This window comes from Larimichthys crocea, chromosome XXIII, assembly GCF_000972845.2.
Source record: "Larimichthys crocea isolate SSNF chromosome XXIII, L_crocea_2.0, whole genome shotgun sequence".
NCBI lineage: Eukaryota > Metazoa > Chordata > Actinopteri > Sciaenidae > Larimichthys > Larimichthys crocea.
Window position 1 is genome coordinate 12,588,047 of NC_040033.1, and position 23,561 is coordinate 12,611,607.

At 40.5% G+C, this 23,561-nt stretch overlaps 1 protein-coding gene and 2 long non-coding RNA genes across 3 annotated transcripts; 1 reads left to right on the forward strand and 2 right to left on the reverse strand.

The window, feature by feature from the left end:
• Positions 1–481: 481 nt before the first annotated feature.
• On the reverse strand, positions 482–2,964 carry ndufb4 (NADH:ubiquinone oxidoreductase subunit B4). Its single transcript, XM_010756478.3, has 3 exons — positions 2,736–2,964; positions 1,444–1,587; positions 482–635 (listed from the first exon to the last, which is right to left on the reverse strand). The coding sequence occupies exons 1-3, from the start codon at positions 2,910–2,912 to the stop codon at positions 573–575; spliced, it is 384 nt and encodes a 127-aa protein (XP_010754780.1). The 5' UTR covers positions 2,913–2,964; the 3' UTR covers positions 482–572.
• A 5,408-nt stretch (positions 2,965–8,372) lies between these two features.
• LOC113744527 (uncharacterized) lies at positions 8,373–10,038 on the reverse strand. The gene is made up of 2 exons (XR_003461608.1): positions 9,861–10,038; positions 8,373–8,537 (listed from the first exon to the last, which is right to left on the reverse strand). It is a non-coding gene; the product is annotated as an uncharacterized LOC113744527 (long non-coding RNA).
• Positions 10,039–13,069: 3,031 nt separating this feature from the next.
• Positions 13,070–15,970, forward strand: LOC113744528 (uncharacterized). The gene is made up of 2 exons (XR_003461609.1): positions 13,070–13,791; positions 14,696–15,970. It is a non-coding gene; the product is annotated as an uncharacterized LOC113744528 (long non-coding RNA).
• Positions 15,971–23,561: the final 7,591 nt, after the last annotated feature.

The following is a 23,561-nucleotide window of genomic DNA, read 5'->3' on the forward strand; positions in this document are numbered from 1 at the left end:
TGGGGATTAAATACGTGAAATGGACACTTTCCTGAGTTTGTTTTTAAAGAAGATATAACACAAGTATGATTTCATGCCTTTCTCAGTTTGATATACTCACTGGTTTTGCTGATAGTGGTCTAGTATGACAGCTAATGTTAGCAAATATCGGACATTCCCATAGAAAAGATGTAAGTCATTTCACTGATGTAATTATTCTTTTATACTTGTGTTTGCTGTTTAGCAAGATCACTTCTTGGTGATGACATCTGACTAACAGCTTCTGTACTCCTGTCTTCTTTATGGCAGCTGGCGAGTTTTTCTGCTGGCCAGCCAAAAACTGTAGTTTATGTAGTCTTGTGTTGTATGGTGACTTGCTGAAGGGCATGTCGATCATTGGTGAAGATAACAGCAAGGTTATTACTCAAAATGTAAATTCACTTTTGTTGTGTGCCTCCTGGTTAATATCCTGTTGCCTCATCAATCAAAACCACATGCCTCACATGTTTTTGACAATATCTTTTTATTTGGATAATAATAATTACACACACTGGCATCACTTGAACGTAAAGTAGGTCTTTATACATCGGAGCTCATGATGACAAACTGAACTTGCGCTCGAGGGTTCCAGCCTTAATCTGGGCCTCCTTCCTATCCTGTAAAACAGACGACAAACAGATGATGGTTTAATACAGTTTCCATGGCAACAAAGTCATATCAACCTCACCCTTTTCACCTTCTGGACATTTTCCCCAACTGCATCTTTTATGAGTGAGCGTTTTGTGATTTTCAAGCAGCTTTTTTGCCTCTTGGCAGAGAGAGGGGGAGACAAACATGATAGCCCAGCAGTGTGACAATTGCACCGAATTTTCGCTGGAATTTCTACTGGCGAGGATTTAGAGGGTGAATCTCCATGACAATGAGGAGGAAAATGAAAGCAGGCAGCATTTCAAGTGAAGCATTTATTTCTAATGTGAATAGAACTGTGACAGAAAAAGAAAGAAAACCAGATCAACTATGCACCTACGTACAAGAGGAATAACGAGTTCCACGCTATAACTACATTTCACACATCTATGATGCCAGTCATGACCGAGAGTCACATTTTAGGATTATTTTAGGCAAAAATATTGTTTTAAACGGCATCATCAGTGTATTACAGTACCAAATAAAACTAATATTAGTGCTGTGAGATAAGTAAAGGAAATCAAACTCCAGCACCACTGCCTTGCTCTATATCGCCTAAAGAAGTTGAGCGGGCTGAAACTAGGACTAAATGATTCTCTAAACGATCAATAACTGTCTGAGTACAGACATCAATATGTGTCAAAGTAGCTGCAAAAAATATGGCGTAGTTACTGAACGTGCTTGCTCAGAGAGTTACAAGTGAGCCGTGTCATGTAATTAAACACTGTGACAATCAAGCAAAGAGAGCTCTGTGTGTGTGTGCATCTCGTCTCATACCCTGTCTGTCTTGAAGATGAAGTAGAGGGCGAAGAGAGGCACGACTCCAAACATCGCACCCAACAGAGATGTCTTGAATGTGGGCCTGAAGTATGTATAGGGGTTGGCGCGTGCATATACCCAGCGCGTCAGGGCAGGGTCTTCCTGTAAAGACATAGGTATGCTATTACATTTAGTGTTTACAAGACGAGAGTACAAAAGTTAGAGGACGTTGTCATGATTTCTGTTGACTAAGGCAAACTGACTCAAAGAAGTCGTCAAATTGTAAATTTGTCACAGAAAGCTTCACAACCAAGACTTTATGTTCATTAGGTATAAAAAGGCCACAGAATAGAGACGAGTAGCAGTAGTAGAACTATAATACTAAGAAACAAAACAAGCACCTTAACTAAATACTAAATGTGCATGACTTAGGAGTTGAAGAGAAAAAATTTATTGAATGTCAATCACCGAGCACACACAGCTGCAGACTGTCAACACTGATTGGAGCAGCTTTAGCTTTAGTGTGGCTGCAGGTTTAGTGTGGCTGCAGGTTTAGTGTGGCTGCAGGTTTAGTGTGGCTGCAGGTGGCTTTTTAGTGTGGCTGCAGGTTTAGTGTGGCTGCAGGTTTAATCAAATCAAATCAGATTTTATTTGTATAGCCCAAAGTCACAAAGTACATTTGCCTCAGAGGGCTTTACAATCTGTACAGGGAGTGACACCCTCTGTCCTTAGACCCTCGGTTCGAGTGAGGAAAAACTTGCCCACAAAAACCCTTTAACAGGGAAAAAATGTGGAAGAAACCTCAGGAAGAGCCACAGAGGAGGGATCCCTCTCCCAGGACGGACAGACGTGCAATGGATGTCACGTGTACAGGACAAATCAACACAAACATATTGTACAAAAGGTTTAGTGTGGCTGCAGGTGGCTTTTTAGTGTGGCTGCAGAGAGCTATGTAGCTATGACTTTTACTAAAAGCAGCAATGTCATTTGGGCTGCATTTGTTCAATGGTTTGACCACATTTACAAGACACACCACTAACTATTAAAAAAGGGACAATAGCAGAGCTCAAAATAAGTAAATAACACTGCTCTTTGAACACCTGTGACCAACATCCACCTTGACTTAGCAAGATAATGTTCCGTCCTAAACATGAACGCCGTCCAGTCCCACGTGTTAACCAAAAAAACGCACATTAAAAACGCGACTCGTCAAATGTTTGTTTGTGTTGACTCCACATGCTAACGTTAGCAGTTAGCCTGAGCCGAGCTTTCAAGGGTGACATTGCTAGGCTAGCAGGCAGCTTACTTACAATGAGCTCTTTCCTGTGCGGGTTATTGAGCTGCGTCTGATACTGCCTCTTTAGTTCCGCTCGCAGCGCTGCCCTGGACTGCTCGACACGTCGCTGGTCCGTCGAGACGTTGAAATACTCATTAGGGTCCAGCGTTTTCGGCCGAGTGGCCAAGGGCGCCTCTTGGTAGTCCGCCATGGCTGCTTGACGACGGAGGACGTGAACTCGTGAAGTCTCGCGTTGACAGACGAGCAGTCGCTATGGCAACGTCAAACTTGAAGCGTAAATGAAACCATGAGCGCAGTTCAGAAAAAACACGACAACGAGAGCGTTCAGACTGAAAGTGACGATGACTTTCAGTATGAAGAAGTGTCTCTGGATGATGACTGGAGTTTGACAGAGGGGGAGGAAGATTTGGAGGCGACCGTAAAAGCTATTCAGGACCGGGCGGAGGTCGCCCGTGCTGCCGCTCCCAGACCGGGTCCCGTCACACACCAACCCGTGGCTGTGGATGACTTTTTACGCAGCTTTCTCTCCCAAATGGACATGACTGAAACCCTGGAGTGTTTTCAGACTGAGTGGACCGAGATGGCGCAGAAAGGCCTGGTGGATATAGAGCGGGTCGGTGTTGTACCGGACGTGTACACCGAAAACAAGCGTCTGGAAAACGAGCTGAAAAACGCGCACCGGGATCGGGACGAGTACAGACTGGCAGCCTCAGCCGCAGGTGAGACACTGGCAAAGGTTCAGAAAGCCAGAGACTTCCATCGGCTGCAGCATAAGCGTGTTGTCCAAGAAAAAAACAGACTCATCGAGGAAATCAGAAAACTTAAAGTGCAGTGCGACAACTACGAACCTGCGGTGAAGCGGATGAATGAGAAGTACCAAGCAGTTTTAAAGCAGACCATGCTTGTGACTTTGGAGAGGGACAAAGCCAGTATAACACCTCCTTCAGCGGGGTCAAAGGGACAACCCATCCAGTGATCCAAACACCTGCAAACACCCAAAGAAGTCAAATCAGGGTGCAGCCAGTTTGCTGAAATAAATATCTTGTCTCACAAAAACTATCCTGGTGTCATGTGTGCTGTTTAGTCTCACTTTAAAGGTGCCAACACATAAGATCTAGTGTTATTCTACCACAGTTCAGAAATGTACTTCATACTGCACTAGATTTACTGACCATTGTCATGTATGTGTGGGTAAAGATAATATTTTACACCCCAGATAGATGGATAGATAACTTTATTGATCGCCAAAGGGAAAATCTCGTTCCTATCACAAACACAACACAGACACAAAAGACATGAGGTAGATATAATTAAAGTGTATGATATAAATAGAATTAAAGTTTAAGGGAAGAAGAACACACTGTTCTGTTAGTTAGTCTAGTTTTTCTAGAACTATGGACATTTTATATATTTTCAGTGTCTTCAGTGTGAACATTACTCTTGGATGTAGAAAGGGTAAATCTACAAATAAGGTTCCACTCAAAATTAAACAGCAATAATTTGTCAATTTATCATTGCTCTTTTATTAAAGCGATAACATGTTGCATTGTAAAACCATAAACACAAGAGGGCAGTCTCGAACAAGCTTTGGCTACACTACCACAGAGTGAATGTCCACTTTCACTGTCAAGATCTAAGTTAACCCACAAAATAAGAGTTTGTGACAGCAGGGAAGAGGAATTTACTTTCTGCTCTCTCACAGATAAACCAGCGGAGTATGACTTTCCTTCCGGCTCATAATTGCACTCAACAACAGCAACAGTGCCGTGTGTCAGCATGGAGTTTAAATGGTAATGAGACTAGTGTTCTAATCCATTATTGGAAATAAGTGGTAGAAGCAGACTGTCTGAGGGGCACTGATTGCTTACAGGGCTCACCATGCAGAAAGTTGTAAAGCATTTGTGTTGAAACTGTTCCAAACGCTTTTCTTGCGTGTAAGGGTATGGTGCTGCATCATGTTTTCTCTACTGAAAGGGCACCCTAGAGGGCACTTTATCATATTTTCATCCACAGTGGACCACAGTACAGGGCACTTATTCGCATTTTCTTCACTGTAAGGGTGCCAAGGGAGCGCACTGCATTATGTTTTCTCCACATTGGTCCACTATAGAGGTCACTGGATCATGTTATCTACCACAGGGACACCCAAGAGGGTAGTTTTGGAGTAGTTTTTTCTATTTTCAAATTAAGCTATGTGTGCTGAAATGAACTACAATTCCCATGCAAATATGATATTTTTGGTGAACAATGTTCACCTGTATATGATATGATTAAAATCTCAACTATTACCACAGTGCATGTGAGCTTTCCTACATTCTTGCAGATACACTTTGTTTATCTGGTTGTTGTACTTTTTTATTTCACTGGGTGATGGAAAAAAAAAGGCTGAACTACTACAGAGCGTGTTCACAGATATCACAGTGCCATTACAAACAGATGATGCAATATATTGATATAACTTATCACACACATTAGTTTTTTTTTCTTTCTCTTTGCACACTTCATACTGGAGTTGTGGAGTACGTGCTACAGAGATGCCAAGAGAGCTCTCTGATCCGGAGAGTCCCAGGCGTAGCTACAGTACGCATGACCAAATGATTTATTGTCCTCTCAGGACCTCTAAAGCACCACACACTCTGTAGTTTTGAAACATCCATTTATGACTTCAGCATTCAACATGAGACTACATTCCCCAGGCAACAAACCTATCTCTCTCCATAATGTTCGTAGAGAAATTCAGCCTGAAAAGAAATATTAATAGCTGAACTTTGGGAAGTTTCTGTTCTGTTGGCACAATGGCAACTTTTTTCTTTCCACAGAACATTTGTCATTTTGTTCTTTATCGTACATCAATGATACTAACTGTTTATTTTGATGCACTTACTGTGCAAAGCTTTTGACGAGATAATAGAGGGATAAGGCTATGAAATAGATGTGGAGGCGGTCACAGAGTAAGAGGTAGATAAGGAATGAAAAGATGATTTCTATCTGTGCTACCTTGCAAGATTCAATCACTCGCAGCAATTGGAAGTCTTTTTTGGTCTTTTTAAAACGACTTATACATGCGAGTCTGGCTTGGAAGTTGGAAGTAAGTTTCTTTTCCAACCACAAGCCAAAATTACTTCTTCCCCAAAGGTCCCTCAAGTGGTTTAAGTAGACTTAAAGACAATGACCTAATGTGTTATGCTCCTCTTCGGTACTTATTCATAATTTGTCCATTACTTCCATTTCTCCGCTGCCCTTGAGGAATGTAACGGGAGAATGTGATGTTTCTTTCCACCCTTGTTTTCATGTCTAGTACATAATTGTGCCTAGTTAAGAGCCTTATTTTCACAAATGGTTACAAAGTCAATGAGGTGGTGGCTGGAGGCTAATTCCAGCCAACATTTTGTACCACCCACGGCCATATTACATTCTCCAGCCTTCCCACCCCTTCCTCTCTACTTCCTCAGATCTGAGGAGAAATGTCTGCCTCTCACAACCTTTACAAGAAGTATTCCTCTCCTGCTTTCCCAAATCCCTGTGCTGCCCTCTCAGCTCCTCTGTCCACTGACAGCACTGTCCACTTCACAGCCTGTGACAACCTTCCTGTCATACCAAAGAGAAAGGAGAATAAAAGGGAGAGAGCTCACGTTTCAGCCCACTTGGCTCAGGTTAAACCAAACCTGGCTCACCTTTTATGTTTCTGCCTCTGTCCTTATTTCTTACTCTGAATCCTTTCAATTGTGATTGATTTAGAGATTTCTTTAGCCAAGTTACCAGCTGCATATATGTATGATGCGTTGGCTCCTTATTCCTCAAGATATATTTTTAAGAAATGCTGCTTTCTCAATTCATAATCAATTCTCTCTGCCATCCTATTCTAATCTATGTCTATGAAATTGATTCACCCTGTCTGAGAGTATTCCCTTCTTAATAAATCAGTTTTTCCGTGGACCTCAGTAATGGGTCACAGGTCAAACTCAGCAATATTTTCTGCTTTAATGTACTGAGCAGGGCAAAGATTGGCCCATGGCAGTGACTCAGCAGGCATCCATCATCTTCAAGGAGAGCTACATAGATGAATTGCCCAGAGACGGTATTGACAAAATCCTGCATTTTTCTTTCAGCTATGCTCATGTGTGTGTGCGCTCAGCTTTTATGTCCATTTTCAGATTTTTATGGCAATATTGGCATTTCTTGCCTGTGAATTAAGGCCAGTCAGGAATGTGGGGGCTCCTGAACATCCGGCCTGTTGCTGTTGGCATGTGAGCACCTGTCTAGATAGAACAAACTTGCCATGGAAATGACGGAAGGAAGGAAGAAAGTGCTCAGGAGCCTGATGTTTTATGCTGTATTATTTATTGTCGCTTGATCAAGGAGAATTAGAGACACTCTCAAAGTACATCAGAAGTGCCTGAGTCAGTCTCACATTCTGCCGAACTCGTGCTGGTGGATAATTTAAACCCTACCAAACAACTAGTACTTCCAAGGACCTCATGCCCACATATGACCTTGGGTAACCTATGGATAGAAAATTCCATAACAAACTGTACTTGCATGGCTTCAGTCTCTTTTGTGGGAAATAGGATTACAGAGATTCAGGAACTGACCAAGGGTCTCTGCTGGAGGTATGTGGATTCTACCAGCAATCCCCACCGATGACATAATGTGGGGCAAGACCTTCCTTGAGCTGGCTAAGCCAAACCAGTCGCCCTGGAGCAGGCACCACTCAGTATTCCTCATGCATGTTGATGCGCACGTTGAGTGGCAGAGGTTACTTGCTGAATAAGATAATGCTGAAGGAAACCAGGAGCTTAACAGAGAATATAAGCCAGCAAATTGTAGAAGACAGAATTTTCAGTTGTACTCATTTGGATTATCTCTATGCGCGAATGAAACAAAATTAAATGATGCCATTTCCTGTGTTCAAATGTAAAATATATGACGTTTAGTTTTTTTTATACGGTTAAATGTATGTCCATCTGCACCAGCTCACTTAGATTCTATAGACACACTAAATGGCTCATTAAAGAGTAAAATGCAGGCCTAATCAAGCTGCAATATTGTAGGGCAGGGTAACCTGTTATTTCCACATATGTCATGTGGTTGTGATGTGAATTCAGTTCGGTGTGTTGGTTCAAGTCAAGTCACATTTATTGTCAATGCTGCCATATGTACAGGACATACAGAGAATTGAAATATCATTTCCCTCATATCCCCGGTGCAAACAACAACAGCAGTTATGTCCTTAGAGGTTCACGTTTAGCACAATTCAATGCTTCATTATGTCAGCCAAAAAAAAAAAAGCCAGATCTGCCAGCCATACAGTATCTGACAATTCTAGCAGACCATAAATAAGATATTATAAAGACTAAGCTGAATTGAACAGATTTGGATTTGCCATACTTTGTTAGTTATGTTGTTCAGATGAAGTTCAGAGTCTCCTGTGTTTTATCAACACACCATGGCAACTGTTGCCATGGTGACCAAAGCTAGAAAATAGGGAGGAGTCTGGCTTTGATGTGAGAATTCTAAATTCTGATCTTAGAACTGTGACCTCATAGGTCCACTTAGTAAGACTGAAGTCAGCAGACGTATTTCCAGTGAGTGAGGTAGTGAGGCTTCAGATCACAACCTAATCACCACTCCTTCCCTTCTTCTTCCAAGCGGAGAAACTCTAGTGGCTACGGACTCCATGGAAGAGGACCAGCTCCCTCTGCAGATGTAAAAGGGCTCATTTTACGGTGTTTAAGTTAAGTTTTTCTTTAAGCATTCTTATTTTCCTGTGATGTACTAGTGAAACAAAGTTATAGTAATAGTTACAGGCTTTGACCTGAAACTTTGGTCTGTATAGACGGCAGGCTCAGGGCATGCTGGGAAGTTTAATCATAAACTGGTCTCTGATTGGCCATAATTTTCCTGACGTGTGTAAAACAGCACAGACTGGTGTTGGACTGTGAAGTGTCTTTTGGTGCTTGTAAAGTTGTCCGGTCGTGTGTTTGTGGTACCCCCTCAAGGATGAGCCTTGGTTTGGGTGCCAGTTAGTTTATTTAACTGTGGGAATATATCGAGAGACACACATATGTGTATGTGGTGTGTGTATATATGTGTATATTTATGTATAAAATCAGGGCTAAATTTACAGCTACTAGTTGTTGACCGTGAAATAGGAAAAATGTTTTGGACTTGATCTGATGTGCAGGTGTGATGAGGATAGAAACTTATGACATGTTACGACACTTGATACCTTTTTTTATCAGCAGTAATCAACAACAATTATCATATTTCAGCACGAAAAATATAATTTTGGTTAAAGAGCTTGTACATACTGGTGTATTAACCATTACCAAAACATTAAAATGACTTTGGTATTAGCAATGCTGTTAATTTAGAGTAACTGTGGCATAAACCTTACATTGGGCGGTGGTATATATATAAATGTGTTAAGCACTGTATATATAATATGACAGGCACAGTCTGGTGTTAGCTAGCTAGTAGGTCATGCAACATTGTAGGCGCGGGTAACATGTTATTTCCACATATTTTCTGTTGCTGTGAATTCAGTTCCGTGTGTTTTCCTTAGGTTAATGTAACATAATTGTGTAATGAGAACTCTAAGGCCTGATATTATGAATGCTGTAGTTTAAGAGAAAATATGTAATTTGAATGCACTTGTTACTAATTTCACTGATATTGGTATATTGAACCGGTTTTGGATTTGCCATACTTTGTTAGTTATATTGTTCAGATGAAGTTCAGAGTGTCTTGTCTTTGATCAACACACCATGGCGACTGTGGCCATGGTGACCAAAACTAGAAAAAAGGGACAGAAGTCTGGCTTTGATGTGAGAATCTAAATTCTGATCTTAGAACTGTGACCTCATAGGTCCACTTAGTAAGACTGAAGTCAGCAGACTGATTTCACAGTGAGTGAGGTAGTGAGGCTTCAGATCACAACCTAATCACCACTCCTTCTCTTCTTCTTCCAAGCGGAGAAACTCTAGTGGCTACGGACTCCATGGAAGAGGACCAGCTCCCCCTGCAGATGTAAACGGGCTCATTTTACGGTGTTTAAGTTAAGTTTTTCTTTAAGCATTCTTATTTTCCTGTGATGTACTAGTGAAACAAAGTTATAGTAATAGTTACAGGCTTTGACCTGAAACTTTGGTCAGCGATCTCAAAAATCTGTATAGACGCCAGGCTCAGGGCATGCTGGGAAGTTTAATCATAAACTGGTCTCTGATTGGCCATAATTTTCCTGACGTGTGTAAAACAGCACAGACTGGTGTTGGACTGTGAAGTGTCTTTTGGTGCTTTGTAAAGTTGTCCGGTTGTGTGTTTGTGGTACCCCCTCAGGATGAGCCTTAGTTTGGGTGCCAGTTGAGTTTATTTAACTGTGGAAATATATCAGAAGAGACACACACATGTGTATGTGTGCGTGTATATATGTGTATATTTATGTATAAAATCAGGGCTAAATTTACAAGCTACCAAGTTGTTGACCGTGAAATAGGAAAAATGTTTTGGACTTGATCTGATGTGCAGGTGTGATGAGTATAGAAACTTATGACATGTTACGACACTTGATACCTTTTTTTATCAGCAGTAATCAACAACAATAATCATATTTCAGCATGAAAAATATAATTTTGGTTAAAGACCTTGTACATACTGGTGTATTAACCATTACCAAAACATATAAAATGACTTTGGTAATTAGCAATGCTGTTAATTTAGGGTAAGTGTGGCATAAACCTTACATTGGGCGGTGGTATATATATAAATGTGTTAAGCACTGTATATATAATATGACAGGCACAGTCTGGTGTTAGCTAGCTAGTAGGTCATGCAACATTGTAGGGCAGGGTAACGTGTTATTTCCACATATTTCATGTGCTTGTGAATTCAGTTCAGTGTGTTTTCCTTAGAGTTAATATAACATAATTGTGTAATGAGAACTCTAAGGCCTGATATTATGAATGCTGTAGTTTAAGAGAAAATATGGAATTTGAATGCACTTGTTACTAATTTCACTGATATTGGTATATTGAACCGGTTTTGGATTTGCCATACTTTGTTAGTTATATTGTTCAGATAAAGTTCAGAGTGTCTTGTCTTTGATCAACACACCATGGCGACTGTGGCCATGGTGACCAAAGCTAGAAAATAGGGAGGAGCCTGGCTTTGATGTGAGAATTCTAAATTCTGATCTTAGAACTGTGACATCATAGGTCCACTTAGTAAGACTGACCTGAAGTCAGCAACTGATTTCACAGTGAGTGAGGTAGTAGGGCTTCAGATCACAACCGTAATCACCACTCCTTCTCGTCTTCTCCAAGCGGAGAAACTCTAGTGGCTATGGACTCCATGGAAGAGGACCAGCTCCCCTGCAGCATGTAAAACGGGCTCATTTTACGTGTTTAAGTTGAGTTTTTCTTTAAGCATTCTTATTTTCCTGTGATGTACTAGTGAAATCAAAGTTGATAGTATGTACAGACTTTGACCTGTAAACTGTGGTCAGCGATCTCAAAAATCTGTATAGACCCAGGCTCAAAACATATAAAATGACTTTGGTAATTAGCAATGCTGTTAATTTTAGAGTAACTGTGGCATAAACCTTACATGTGGGGGGTGGTATATATATAATGTGTTAAGCACTGTATATATAATATGACAGGCACAGTCTGGTGTTAGCTAGCTAGTAGGTCAGCAACATTGGAGGGCAGGTAACTGTTATTTCCACATATTTTATGTGCTTGTGAATTCAGTTCTAGTGTGTTTTCCTTAGAGTTAATATAACTAATTGTAATGAACCTCTAAGGCCTGATATTATGATGCTGTAGTTTAAGAGAAAATATGGAATTTGAATGCACTTGTTACTAATTTCCTGATGGTATATTGAACCGGTTTGGATTTGCCATACTTTGTTAGTTATATTGTTCAGATGAAGTTCAGAGTGTCTTGTCTTTGATCAACACACCATGGCGACTGTGGCCATGGTGACCAAAACTAGAAAAAAGGGACAGAAGTCTGGCTTTGATGTGAGAATTCTAAATTCTGATCTTAGAACTGTGACCTCATAGGTCCACTTAGTAAGACTGAAGTCAGCAGACTGATTTCACAGTGAGTGAGGTAGTGAGGCTTCAGATCACAACCTAATCACCACTCCTTCCCTTCTTCTTCCAAGCGGAGAAACTCTAGTGGCTACGGACTCCATGGAAGAGGACCAGCTCCCTCTGCAGATGTAAAAGGGCTCATTTTACGGTGTTTAAGTTAAGTTTTTCTTTAAGCATTCTTATTTTCCTGTGATGTACTAGTGAAACAAAGTTATAGTAATAGTTACAGGCTTTGACCTGAAACTTTGGTCAGCGATCTCAAAAATCTGTATAGACGCAGGCTCAGGGCATGCTGGGAAGTTTAATCATAAACTGGTCTCTGATTGGCCATAATTTTCCTGACTGTGTAAAAACAGCACAGACTGGTGTTGGACTGTGAAGTGTCTTTTGGTGCTTGTAAAGTTGTCCGGTCGTGTGTTTGTGGTACACCCTCAAGGATGAGCCTTAGTTTGGGTGCCAGTTGAGTTTATTTAACTGTGGAAATATATCAGAAGAGACACACATATGTGTATGTGTGCGTGTATATATGTGTATATTTATGTATAAAATCAGGGCTAAATTTACAAGCTACAAGTTGTTGACCGTGAAATAGGAAAAATGTTTTGGACTTGATCTGATGTGCAGGTGTGATGAGGATAGAAACTTATGACATGTTACGACACTTGATACCTTTTTTTATCAACAGTAATCAATAACAATAATCATATTTCAGCACGAAAAATATAATTTTGGTTAAAGAGCTTGTACATACTGGTGTATTAACCATTACCAAAACATATAAAATGACTTTGGTAATTAGCAATGCTGTTAATTTAGAGTAACTGTGGCATAAACCTTACATTGGGCGGTGGTATATATATAAATGTGTTAAGCACTGTATATATAATATGACGGCACAGTCTGGTGTTAGCTAGCTAGTAGTCATGCAACATTGTAGGGCAGGGTAACGTGTTATTTCCACATATTTCATGTGCTTGTGAATTCAGTTCAGTGTGTTACTTGTTTTTCCTTAGAGTTAATATAACATAATGTGTAATGAGAACTCTAAGGCCTGATTATGAATGCTGTAGTTTAAGAGAAAATATGGAATTTGAATGCACTTGTTACTAATTTCACTGATATTGGTATATTGAACCGGTTTTGGATTTGCCATACTTTGTTAGTTATATTGTTCAGATGAAGTTCAGAGTGTCTTGTTCTTGATCAAGACACCATGGCGACTGTGGCCATGGTGACCAAAACGAGAAAAAGGGAGGAGTCGGCTTTGATGTGAGAATTCTAAATTCTGATCTTAGAACTGTGACCTCATAGGTCCACTTAGTAAGACTGAAGTCAGCAGACTGATTTCACAGTGAGTGAGGTAGTGAGGCTTCAGATCACAACCTAATCACCACTCCTTCCCTTCTTCTTCCAAGCGGAGAAACTCTAGTGGCTACGGACTCCATGGAAGAGGACCAGCTCCCTCTGCAGATGTAAAAGGGCTCATTTTTCGGTGTTTAAGTTAAGTATTTCTTTAAGCATTCTTATTTTCCTGTGATGTACTAGTGAAACAAAGTTATAGTAATAGTTACAGGCTTTGACCTGAAACTTTGGTCAGTGATCTCAAAAATCTGTATAGAAGCCAGGCTCAGGGCATGCTGGGAAGTTTAATCATAAACTGGTCTCTGATTGGCCATATTTTTCCTGACGTGTGTAAAACAGCACAGACTGGTGTTGGACTGTGAAGTGTCTTTTGGTGCTTGTAAAGTTGTCCGGTCGTGTGTTTGTGGTACCCCCCAAAGGATGAGCCTTAGTTTGGGTGCCAGTTGAGTTTATTTAACTGTGGAAATATATCAGAAGAGACACACATATGTGTATGTGTGTGTGTATATATGTGTATATTTATGTATAATATCAGGGCTAAATTTACAAGCTACAAAGTTGTTGACTGTGAAAATAGGAAAAATGTTTTGGACTTGATCTGATGTGCAGGTGTGATGAGGATAGAAACTTATGACATGTTACAACACTTGATACCTTTTTTTATCAACAATAATCAATAACAATAATCATATTTCAGCACAAAAAATATAATTTTGGTTAAAGAGCGGCGTGTACATATCTGGTGTAATTAACCAGTACCAAAAACATATAAAATGATTTGGTAATTAGCAATGCTGATTAATGTTAGATAACCTGTGGCTAAACCCTTACATTGGGCGGTGGTATATGATAAATGTGTATGAAGCCTGTATTATAAGATGACAGGAACATCTGGTGTTAGCAGCTATTAAGTCATTGCAACATTGTAGGGCATTGGTAACGTGGTTATTTCGGCACGATTTCATGTGCTTGTGAATCAGTTCAAGGTGTTACTTAGTTTTCGTTAGGTTAATATAACATTGTGGTAATGAAAACTCTAGGGCCTAAGTTAATTGTTTTTTTCAAAGGCATTTTCCTGTATGTATGGTGAAACAAAGTTATAGTAATAGTTTACAGCGCTTTGACCTGAAACTTTGGTCAGCGATCTAAAAATCTGTATAGAACGCCAGGCTCAGGGCATTGCTTGGGAAGTTTAATTCATAAACTGGTCTCTGATTGGCCATATTTTCCCTGACGTGTGTAAACCAGCACAGACTGGTGTTGGACTGTGAAGTGTCTTTGGGTGCTTTGTAAAGGTCTGTCCGGGTCGTGTGTTTGTGGTACACCCTAAGATGCAGCTTAGTTTGGGTGCCAGTTGAGTTTATTTAACTGTGGAAATATATCCAGAAGAGACACACACATTGTTATGTGTGCGTGTTATCTGGTATATTTATGTATCAAACGGGCTTCAATTTACAACGCTAACAAGTTGTTACTGTGAACCTGGAAGACTGTTTACTGGAGCTTGGTGCAGGTATGATGATGAGAAAAAAAATGACTCTCAGATTGTCCCCGAGGGGGGTATTGAAAAAAATCCTTATGGAGTCACATCACTGCATGTATACAATATCATCTGACCTGGTTCCACATACCTAAACTATTCCCAGTCATGGTTCAAAAAATGTATATTTATATAGACGGCAGGCACAGGGCATGCTGGGAAGTTTAACTATAAACTGGTCTCTGATTGGCCATAATTTTCCTGACGTGTGTAAAACAGCACAGACTGGTGTTGGACTGTGAAGTGTCTTTTGGTGCTTGTAAAGTTGTCCGGTCGTGTGTTTGTGGTACACCCTCAAGGATGAGCCTTAGTTTGGGTGCCAGTTGAGTTTATTTAACTGTGGAAATATATCAGAGAGACACACACATGTGTATGTGTGCGTGTATATATTTGTATACTTGATCTGATGTGCAGGTATGATGATGATAAAAAAATGACTCTCCGATTGTCCCCAAGGGGGGTATAGAAAATAATCCTCATGAAGTCACATCACTGCATGTATACAATATCATCTGACCTGGTTCCAGATACCAAAACTATTCCCAGTCATAGTTCAAAAAATGTATATTTATATAGAGGCCATCACCAGCATCAGTGTTTTGAAGAGTAGGTTGAAGACTGTCTATTTTGTTAGAGCTTATACTTATCTGTAAACATTCATGTCTCATTAATACATAATACTACATTAACTTCTTCTTCTTAGGGGGGAAGAAGTTATGTGTGGGGGGGGGGGGGGGGTTGTGCTTTGTCGTCTTGCAGGTTCTCATGGATCGTGGCTGCAGCTGTGGTCCTGTGCGATGTCCATCTGTGATGCATCTATGTCTCTCTCTCTCTCTCTCTCCCTCTCTCCCTCTCTCTCGCTCTGTCTCTCTCTCTCTCTCTCTCTCTCTCCTTTACCCCTACACCCTCGCCCCCGTCTCTCCCTCTCTCTGTAACTCAACCGGTCGCGGCAGATGACCGTCCACCAATGAGCTTGGTTCTGCTCGAGGTTTCTACCTGTTAAAAGGTAGTTTTTCCTCGCCACTGTCGCCAAGTGCTTGCTCATGGTGGATTTGTTGGGTCTCTATAGATAATATTATGAAAAGTATGGTCTAGACCTGCTCTAATCTACCCCAATCATAGTTTTCACATTAATATTGTATTATGATTGCCCTTAAAGCCCTTGGGTCGAAGACTTCACTATACTTTGATTGCAATGATGATTGTTGTGATGAACATTTTATTTCAATAAAAAATGATAATCTAGAATATGAAATCGATTGTTTTATTGTTCTGATGTAGTAAGGCTCCAGATACCAAGACTATTTCCAGTCATGATTTAGATCATGTGTTTGTGGTACACCCTCAAGGATGAGCCTTATTTTGGGTGCCACATGAGTTTATTTAACTCTGTAAATGTATCAGAACATCAGCTTGTTTTGCATCTACGTGACTGAACAACGTCCTTCTAAACTGGAATTATATAATTATATATTATGAAGATGTTTTCTGGTCGTCCGGTCTCGCCATCCCCCATTTTGTCCAATCACCACACAGAACTCTTTCCTGACGTCATTTTTCTGTGATTTTACAATAATCACAATATTAATTAAAAATATAACTTTGAACTGATATTATTATGCACTGCTTGTTTTAATCAGAATTATAACAAATTACAATTACAGTAAACAGTTTGAATATTAAACTACTTAAATAGTTTAAACCTCGTTCATTTTTAGCAAAATATTCACCCTAAATATCCTTCATTATTGTATTATACGTGAGTGTTTGCGTGTGTGACTATATTAAGGACGATTGCATCATAATAAAACAAAATCTCATAAATCAGTGGTACACGAATCCCTGGTGGTATGCGAGCTCCCTCTAGTGGTAAGCGGAGCAATCGACATTTTTTTAAAATAAAATAAATTAATTTAAATTAGTTCAAATTAATTTAAAGTGAAAGTACTGCTGTGCAATATATCTGACAATAAATAATCATTTTAGGAATAATTCTGCCTCCTGCGTGAACAGTACATAGTTGAATGTGGTCGGCTTCCACCAAAAATACTTTATTTTAACATTGTGATCATAATTACCAGATGCCTGCTGCCATCTCTCTCTCTCTTACGCGCAGTTTCTGCATTCAAACACCAGGGGGAGGCTGTTGCTCAGGTACAGCAGGCCTCTAGTAATAGGAGAACGACGGTTCGATTCCCGGCCTCCCTAGATCAGTTAGACGTGTCCTTGAACATGAAATACTGAATTCCTAAATGGACAAAGAATGTTTGGCTTGCACCTTGCATGGCGTGTATTGAGTATTGTAAAGCATTTCAGGTCAGTTGATTTAAGAGATGCATACAAGTCCAGCTGTGGCTCAGGTACATGAGGCATCTAGTAATTGGAGGACCTGTGTTCGATTCCTGGCTCCCCAAAGCCAGTTGAAGTGATGCTGAACCCCAGCATCATGGATATGAATTCTTTGGATGAACAGCTGGCACCTTGCACCCTGGTGTGTGTTAAGTGTTGTAAAAACACTACAGACCACCTTCCTTAAACACAAAGTTGCGAGCAACTGCTAACATACAACATGTTTGTCATTTCCCACGTTGCATGTTGTTTGGGATGAGGCACTCCTGTCAACAGAAACTAATACTTACGCCGTGGTTTCTACTGCTTGAAAAGGATGTTGACCGTAAGCCACTAACTACAAACCTGACTGAGCTTTTATGGGAAATTCTGACATATCACTCTGCCTGCACCATTTCCTACCACAATCCTATAGATTGAAGGCTTCCAAATGATTTTGTTCGTAGTGATTATCATCAGCTTTGTTCTTAAAGGAGATGACCAAACCCAAACCAGAGTGGAAACAATGCCACACACCATTACACAACCACAGTGACTGAAAAAAAAGGCTATACGGATTCCCTTTGTTTTGACCACACACGGTGACACATACTCAGATTGAAGTCTGAACTCTAATTTAACATTTACATCACTGGAGGAAATGGGTTTTTATGGTTGATTTCTATTTACAACGTGTCTGTGCACAGTAATATGTTTTTTTTTTGTTTTTTTTAGGATGGATCTGTTTGTGTCAGACTCAGAGTCAGTGATACCCTGCTGTGTGTTTGTGTGAGAGGATAGGAAAGTGAGATGAGGCTGTGTGATGAGATGAGGCTCTCTTGTTGCCTCTAAATGGAAACAATAAGATCTCGGTCTTTATCAGAGCATTGCTGTTTCGGAGAAATCACAATGGCATCCTGTGGTGGTTTGTCACCAAGACAACACCAAGACAGTTCACAACCAGCTAATCCAGGTTATCTGACGACTGTGTCAGAAGCTCAGGACCTTACACTGCACTCAATATTCTCACATGAGCGAGCTGTTGAAGCATATTCAGCATCAATTATTCGCTTCGGGGAAAATGTCAGGTTTATAAATAACATTTTGTTGTGTTATTTTTTCCCCCTTGCTTTCTATCTGTTTGTGTCTATAAAACCATGATAATGAGGCTGTGAGTGCCGCATACCTACGTCATGAACTGAGGGCTTTGATCAGTAAATGAGCGTAGATGAGTCATCCTATTCACTTAGATTGCCTTACACATTTACAAAGGCTCATTTTCCTCATCAGATTGCCTCATACTCTGAATTTTCTGGCTGCATCACTCTGGGTGGGCCTGAGTACAATTTTAGGCTATAATTTCTCTGCTTTTATTTTTAACCCAGCGTGCACTCATCACTGTACAGCACTGTTTTTCCTCAGAGCTGTGACACAGGTGATTTGTTTAATCTGATATGCTGTAAATAGGACCAGATGCAAAGATCAGATTCTGTGCACACATTTACGTCAGTGTCCTGCAGAAACACTCAAAAGCAAATCATCTGGTCCAGACCATACTGTGTTTTTATTTCTGGCCAAATGAATTAAAAATGACACCAGATATTTAAATAGACAAAATTTGACTCCTGAAACAGATGGTCTGGACTACATTTAAATATCTTTTTCTCTCTCACACACGCCGGCTACTTGCCCTTTAGGCCTTTCGTAGAAAAGGGGTTCCTGTTGGTTTATCATGCTGCCATTTTCGCCAACCATGCACAGTACCGGTAACACTTGCCCTCTGTAATTGGGGACCTAGAGGCGTTTCACCCCCATGATATGCAATTTTCTGAATCAGTTGTAAGCAGTTGTGTGGGGAAATTGTTTTCTTCTGGGAAAGAGAGGGAGAGGCTGAAAGACTGAGCTGGTCAAAAACTCCACGATTTCTTTATCGTGCTCAGAGTGTAAAACTATTATCCAATTTTATAGGGAAAGCTCCAGTGAAGCATAAAGTGCTTAACGTTTAAAGACTTTTACATCATATGTCTTCACTAAACTTTTATTGAAATCTGATACAACAACACAAGAAATATTTCTGCAAAAATATACCCCCAATCTTCATAAGGAATCTGTGATTAAATAGGTTACAAAATGGCAAACTAGAATATTAATATGGGATCTTTTGTGACGTGATTTTATATAACATGCAGGAATATATTAGAAACTTAATATAGTGTATACAAAGTATCTGTAAGTGCAGACTTGCTGATAAAAGTAAGCTATCTTACAGATGAAACAGCAATTGTGGACACACATCAAAATTACTCAAACCAAATAAACAGAGGAGTTCTCTTTCCAAATGACACACCAGTCGTCTCTGTTTTTTTTTTTCTGGATAAATGTGGAATCATTTGTACTGTGCCAAAACAAGAAAGATTTTATTTCTCAGAACTGATCTTCTGTATGCTTCTTTTGGGTCTCTCTTCCTGTCCATCGTTCTGTGGATCTCCCTGGAGAGCAAAGAGCACACCATTGTAAATATTCACCAGAAGTAGTACATTTGTGTTTAGAAGAATAAACACTATATAATAACTCACCAGGACAGAGAAAGCCCCAGAACGACCTGAGTTCCTCCTGTTGGGTGGCTCAGTCTTCACCTGTCTCCTTGCCCTAACCACCTGCAAGTGAATACAGGAGAGTGTAGTTTCTTAACAACTGACATTTTCTGTGAGCACATCAACGTATTTCAGCATCCTGAAAGAGCTTATGATGAACATTTTCCATTGCAAAACTGAAAGGACATTGTCAGAATGATTGCCTGATACCAAAAGGCCACTTCGATGAACAGATTATACCAGTGAGTAGACCAAACTGATCCAATAAAACCAAGTAAGGTGGCCTTACAACTGTCCACATCTGGACCCAGCTGTTTCCTCTACTAAGGGGTTGCCATGGAGACTCACCTGTAGAGGGGTGGCTTTCTTGTCGTTGCTAAGGAGGGAGAAGGAGCCAACGCGGGATTTACGCTTGTTCTTTTTCTTATTCGCAGCTTGAGCCAAGTGTCGTCTGGACCTATCAGCCTAAGAAACCACAGACACAGGAATTAGTATAAGAATGGATACATACTGTACACACATATTACTATCTGAATCCACTAAGCTGAATTTTATTATAATATGACAATAGATCTGAAATGGTACTTTTTCTATTAAGTTAGCAAACACATTTCTGAGGATCATTTCTGCATTTGAGCACATACAGATGATACAGCATGACTAAAACCGCTGTAAACCAGTCCCTACCTCCCCCACATTTGGCTTTTACTCACTATGACTCCTGCCTGACTAACAAGTGTGGTTTACCTGGATGAGAGTATTCGGAAAGCCTTTGACTGAGACGGCTCCGGGCAGGCTGGAGTGGCTCAGGTGGGTGGAACCCCGATGCTCCAACTGTCTCTTACGTCTGAGCAAAGCCTGCAAGGGTGAGAGTCACAACCACATCCACAACCACAGAGTGAAACAACAACTCCTGCACGTCTCTTTCTCTTATGTCCTGTCCTGCTCTGTACCGTCCCTGTCCTCACACTGAGTCTGAGGACAGGGATTTTTTTATTGGCAGTCAAACTCCAGCAAAATTATCATTGTCAGTGGCCATACGCCATTTCCTGCTTTTTCCATTGATCTGCGCATAAACAAGGCGCTGCTATTGATCCCCTTGTTTCCCTGATAAATAGACTGTCACTTTGAGAAACAACAGAGTTCAGTTTGCCAATTAGGACTTTGTGGTAAATTGGTACAGCAGGGTCTGGACTCCAGCAGTGCTTTTTCCTCCTATGGTTATATAAACATGGAAATAAAAAAGACTGTTTCCAGTCCTGGATAATAACTTCCTATTTTTCTCTAGATTAGCTACACAATATTTGCCTCGCAATCACTTGTGACACTGTTTAAAGTGCTTATAGTGATTGCTGTTGACCTACATTTTGATGATTGTTTTCACTTCTAAGGAGCAATGAGATTTGACGAATATTCAAGAATTCGCTGTGGCACAAAAGGTGTATAGTTAAACATGATTTCAACTATACAGGGAAGCAAATGTTGCTAGTGTTTGTTTGTTTCCCTCAGTCATTTCAATGCTTATGTGACTTTATCACATTTACATCATATCATCATCAATTTCACTTTGATTTGTTTCCAGTTAATCTTTCCAGTGTCATGATATCTTTCACATTATCTTACACCATGAACCAGACCTGCTTTGAACTAGAGTCCTCTCTCACACAAACTAAAGTATTCAGACTGAGGCAATAATCTTGAGTAGGGTAGCAAGTGAGTAAGTGGTGGCACATACCAGTCCTTCAGTTAAGGGAAGGGCCCTCTGTTGTTTCTGATCATCAGACTGAAAAGAGGAAGAAAAAATGCAGAAATTAATAATCTTATACTGCCAAGTATAAGCCAGACCAAGCATGGTACTGTTAGTACTATGTGCACTGTACACTGTTTTTTTATTTTTTATGAATATGTGACCAGTCAGTAAAAGAGTCCCTCAAATAAGAAAATAGTCCACTGACCCAGACAAACCATGCACTGTCTAACTAAATTTCACAACAGATGTCATTCCTTTGCAAAACAGTTAGGTCTTTACCAAACATGGCAGCACTTCTTATGTGTGCGTGAGTGTGTTTGTAGGATATTAAGCAAAATGCCGTCTTCCTCAAAACCTGCCATAATCCATCTGGCTTTCCTGTTATGTGCTGCCGAGTCCCATAAATTACTCATTAAATGTATTCCACTCCATTCTAAACACAAGTGACCTTGGTGGGAAAAGGCAAAACACAAGTAAATTAAACCAAAATGTAGCCTCTGAAAGGATGCCACATCGGGCATTAGTTAGTTCTCACCACATTTGAAGCTTAAAATTGCGCATGCTGTAATTATAATACAAATAACTGCTGCAGAAAAGCACATATGTGGCACAAACACCCTCAGATGGAACAGAATTCCCAATGAAAACTCTTTAATGTGTGGGTGAAAATCCTCCTCTCTCCCCCTTGCAGCTGTCCAATCCGTTGTCCAGATGAGGGCGATTACTTTGGACAGAACACGAGGACTGTCCACAGAAAAATGCTAACCACAAGTTTAAAGTATAACAGCCGCTAGCCACATGAAAAGCCGAAAAAGGGAGCTGAAAGATTTTGTTCCACAGAGGGGTGTATTTTTGGTGCGGTGGCATTATGGCTGTAAAAACCATCACAATGAGACTTTGTTTCTGTTAGAAAAAAGAAAAAAAAAATTATACGTCTCCACAGGTCAAGGCTAGACTGTACACGTCTCCTGCCATCCTGAAACATACTTGACCACTATTATTGTCACAGCAGCCTCTTTCGAAGGAGTCAGAGTCAACTTGCATTCCAGCAGAGTTACTGGCTTCCTCTGACCTGAGATGCTGTATAAACACCGACCACACTGTGTCTGACAAAAACTAAAAAAACTAAATCCAACATTTCAACCTGAACTGAAAGTACAAACTTAAATATTACTACTGTTTTTATGAATCACACTAATTCATAAGGTGAATTTGAATTCAACTTATTAAATCTATGCCAATCACATGGAGGAAATGCTGTGATGAGTTAGTTTTAACTCAACTTGGATGTGACTTTTACAAAAGAGACTGACATAAATATCTATTTTGTAAGTTCACTGTAATTTTCAATATTTTAAACATACTATTCTCTACTTTACTATACTATAAAATGCATATTAAACTGACTTTTCACTGCCAGCTTGCATTACATAAAGTGTTCAGTAGCTGGAGAAAACGCTGATAATTCAGATTCTATTCACTTTCATTGGAGAGGAGGGTTAGTTATTATGTAGTCTGGTCCAGCAAACAGCATTTAAACAGACTCAAACAGGCTACACTTACCCCTGTATTGTCACAACAGCACATATGATGACTGATACCTAATGAACACCTTGGTTACCACTGTCCTTCCCTAACTATCACATCCATTAGAGGTGCGTCTCTTACCTGTTCGTCTGCGGTCTGTGCGCTGACACACAGCTCTCCTTGTGTTGCTCCTGAGCAGTCCAGGGCGTGTGACAGCAGGCTCGCCTGCAGGCAGAGCACGCACAGCCAGATAGTAAACCCCATGATCCAGGCAGGAACTCGAGTGTTCCCAGCCCCTGTCAGCTCCTTGCTTTATACGCTCGGCCCTGCTAATGGGGAACAGATGCAGGGGAACGGGAGGCCATGCCAGCTTCACGCAGACAAACAGCCCACCACAAGCCTGCGCTATGCGCCAGCCAGTGGCCTGCGGTCCTGCAGAAACATGTCAGACATCTTGAGGTGGCCTCCCCTTTAAAAAAAAAAAAAAAAAAAATCTCCCCCCTACTCCACTAAACCTACCCTAAAAAGACTATGAAGGACATTTTCCACTTATGCCTGCACTGGAGCTCCTGCCAAATTGTGTGCGTAAATAGGAGCGCAAAGAGAGAGTGGAGAGAGAAAGAGAGTGAGAGAGAGGGAG

What these genes read in the sequence shown, in the direction of transcription:
- ndufb4 (XM_010756478.3), bottom strand. Translation starts at nt 2,912, where the DNA reads ATGGCGGACTACCAAGAGGCGCCCTTGGCCACTCGGCCGAAAACGCTG. An exon ending in CGCACAGGAAAGAGCTCATT is followed by an intron (nt 1,588 to 2,735) that starts GTAAGTAAGCTG and finishes ATGTCTTTACAG; the next exon opens with GAAGACCCTGCCCTGACGCG. An exon ending in TCATCTTCAAGACAGACAGG is followed by an intron (nt 636 to 1,443) that starts GTATGAGACGAG and finishes TCTGTTTTACAG; the next exon opens with GATAGGAAGGAGGCCCAGAT.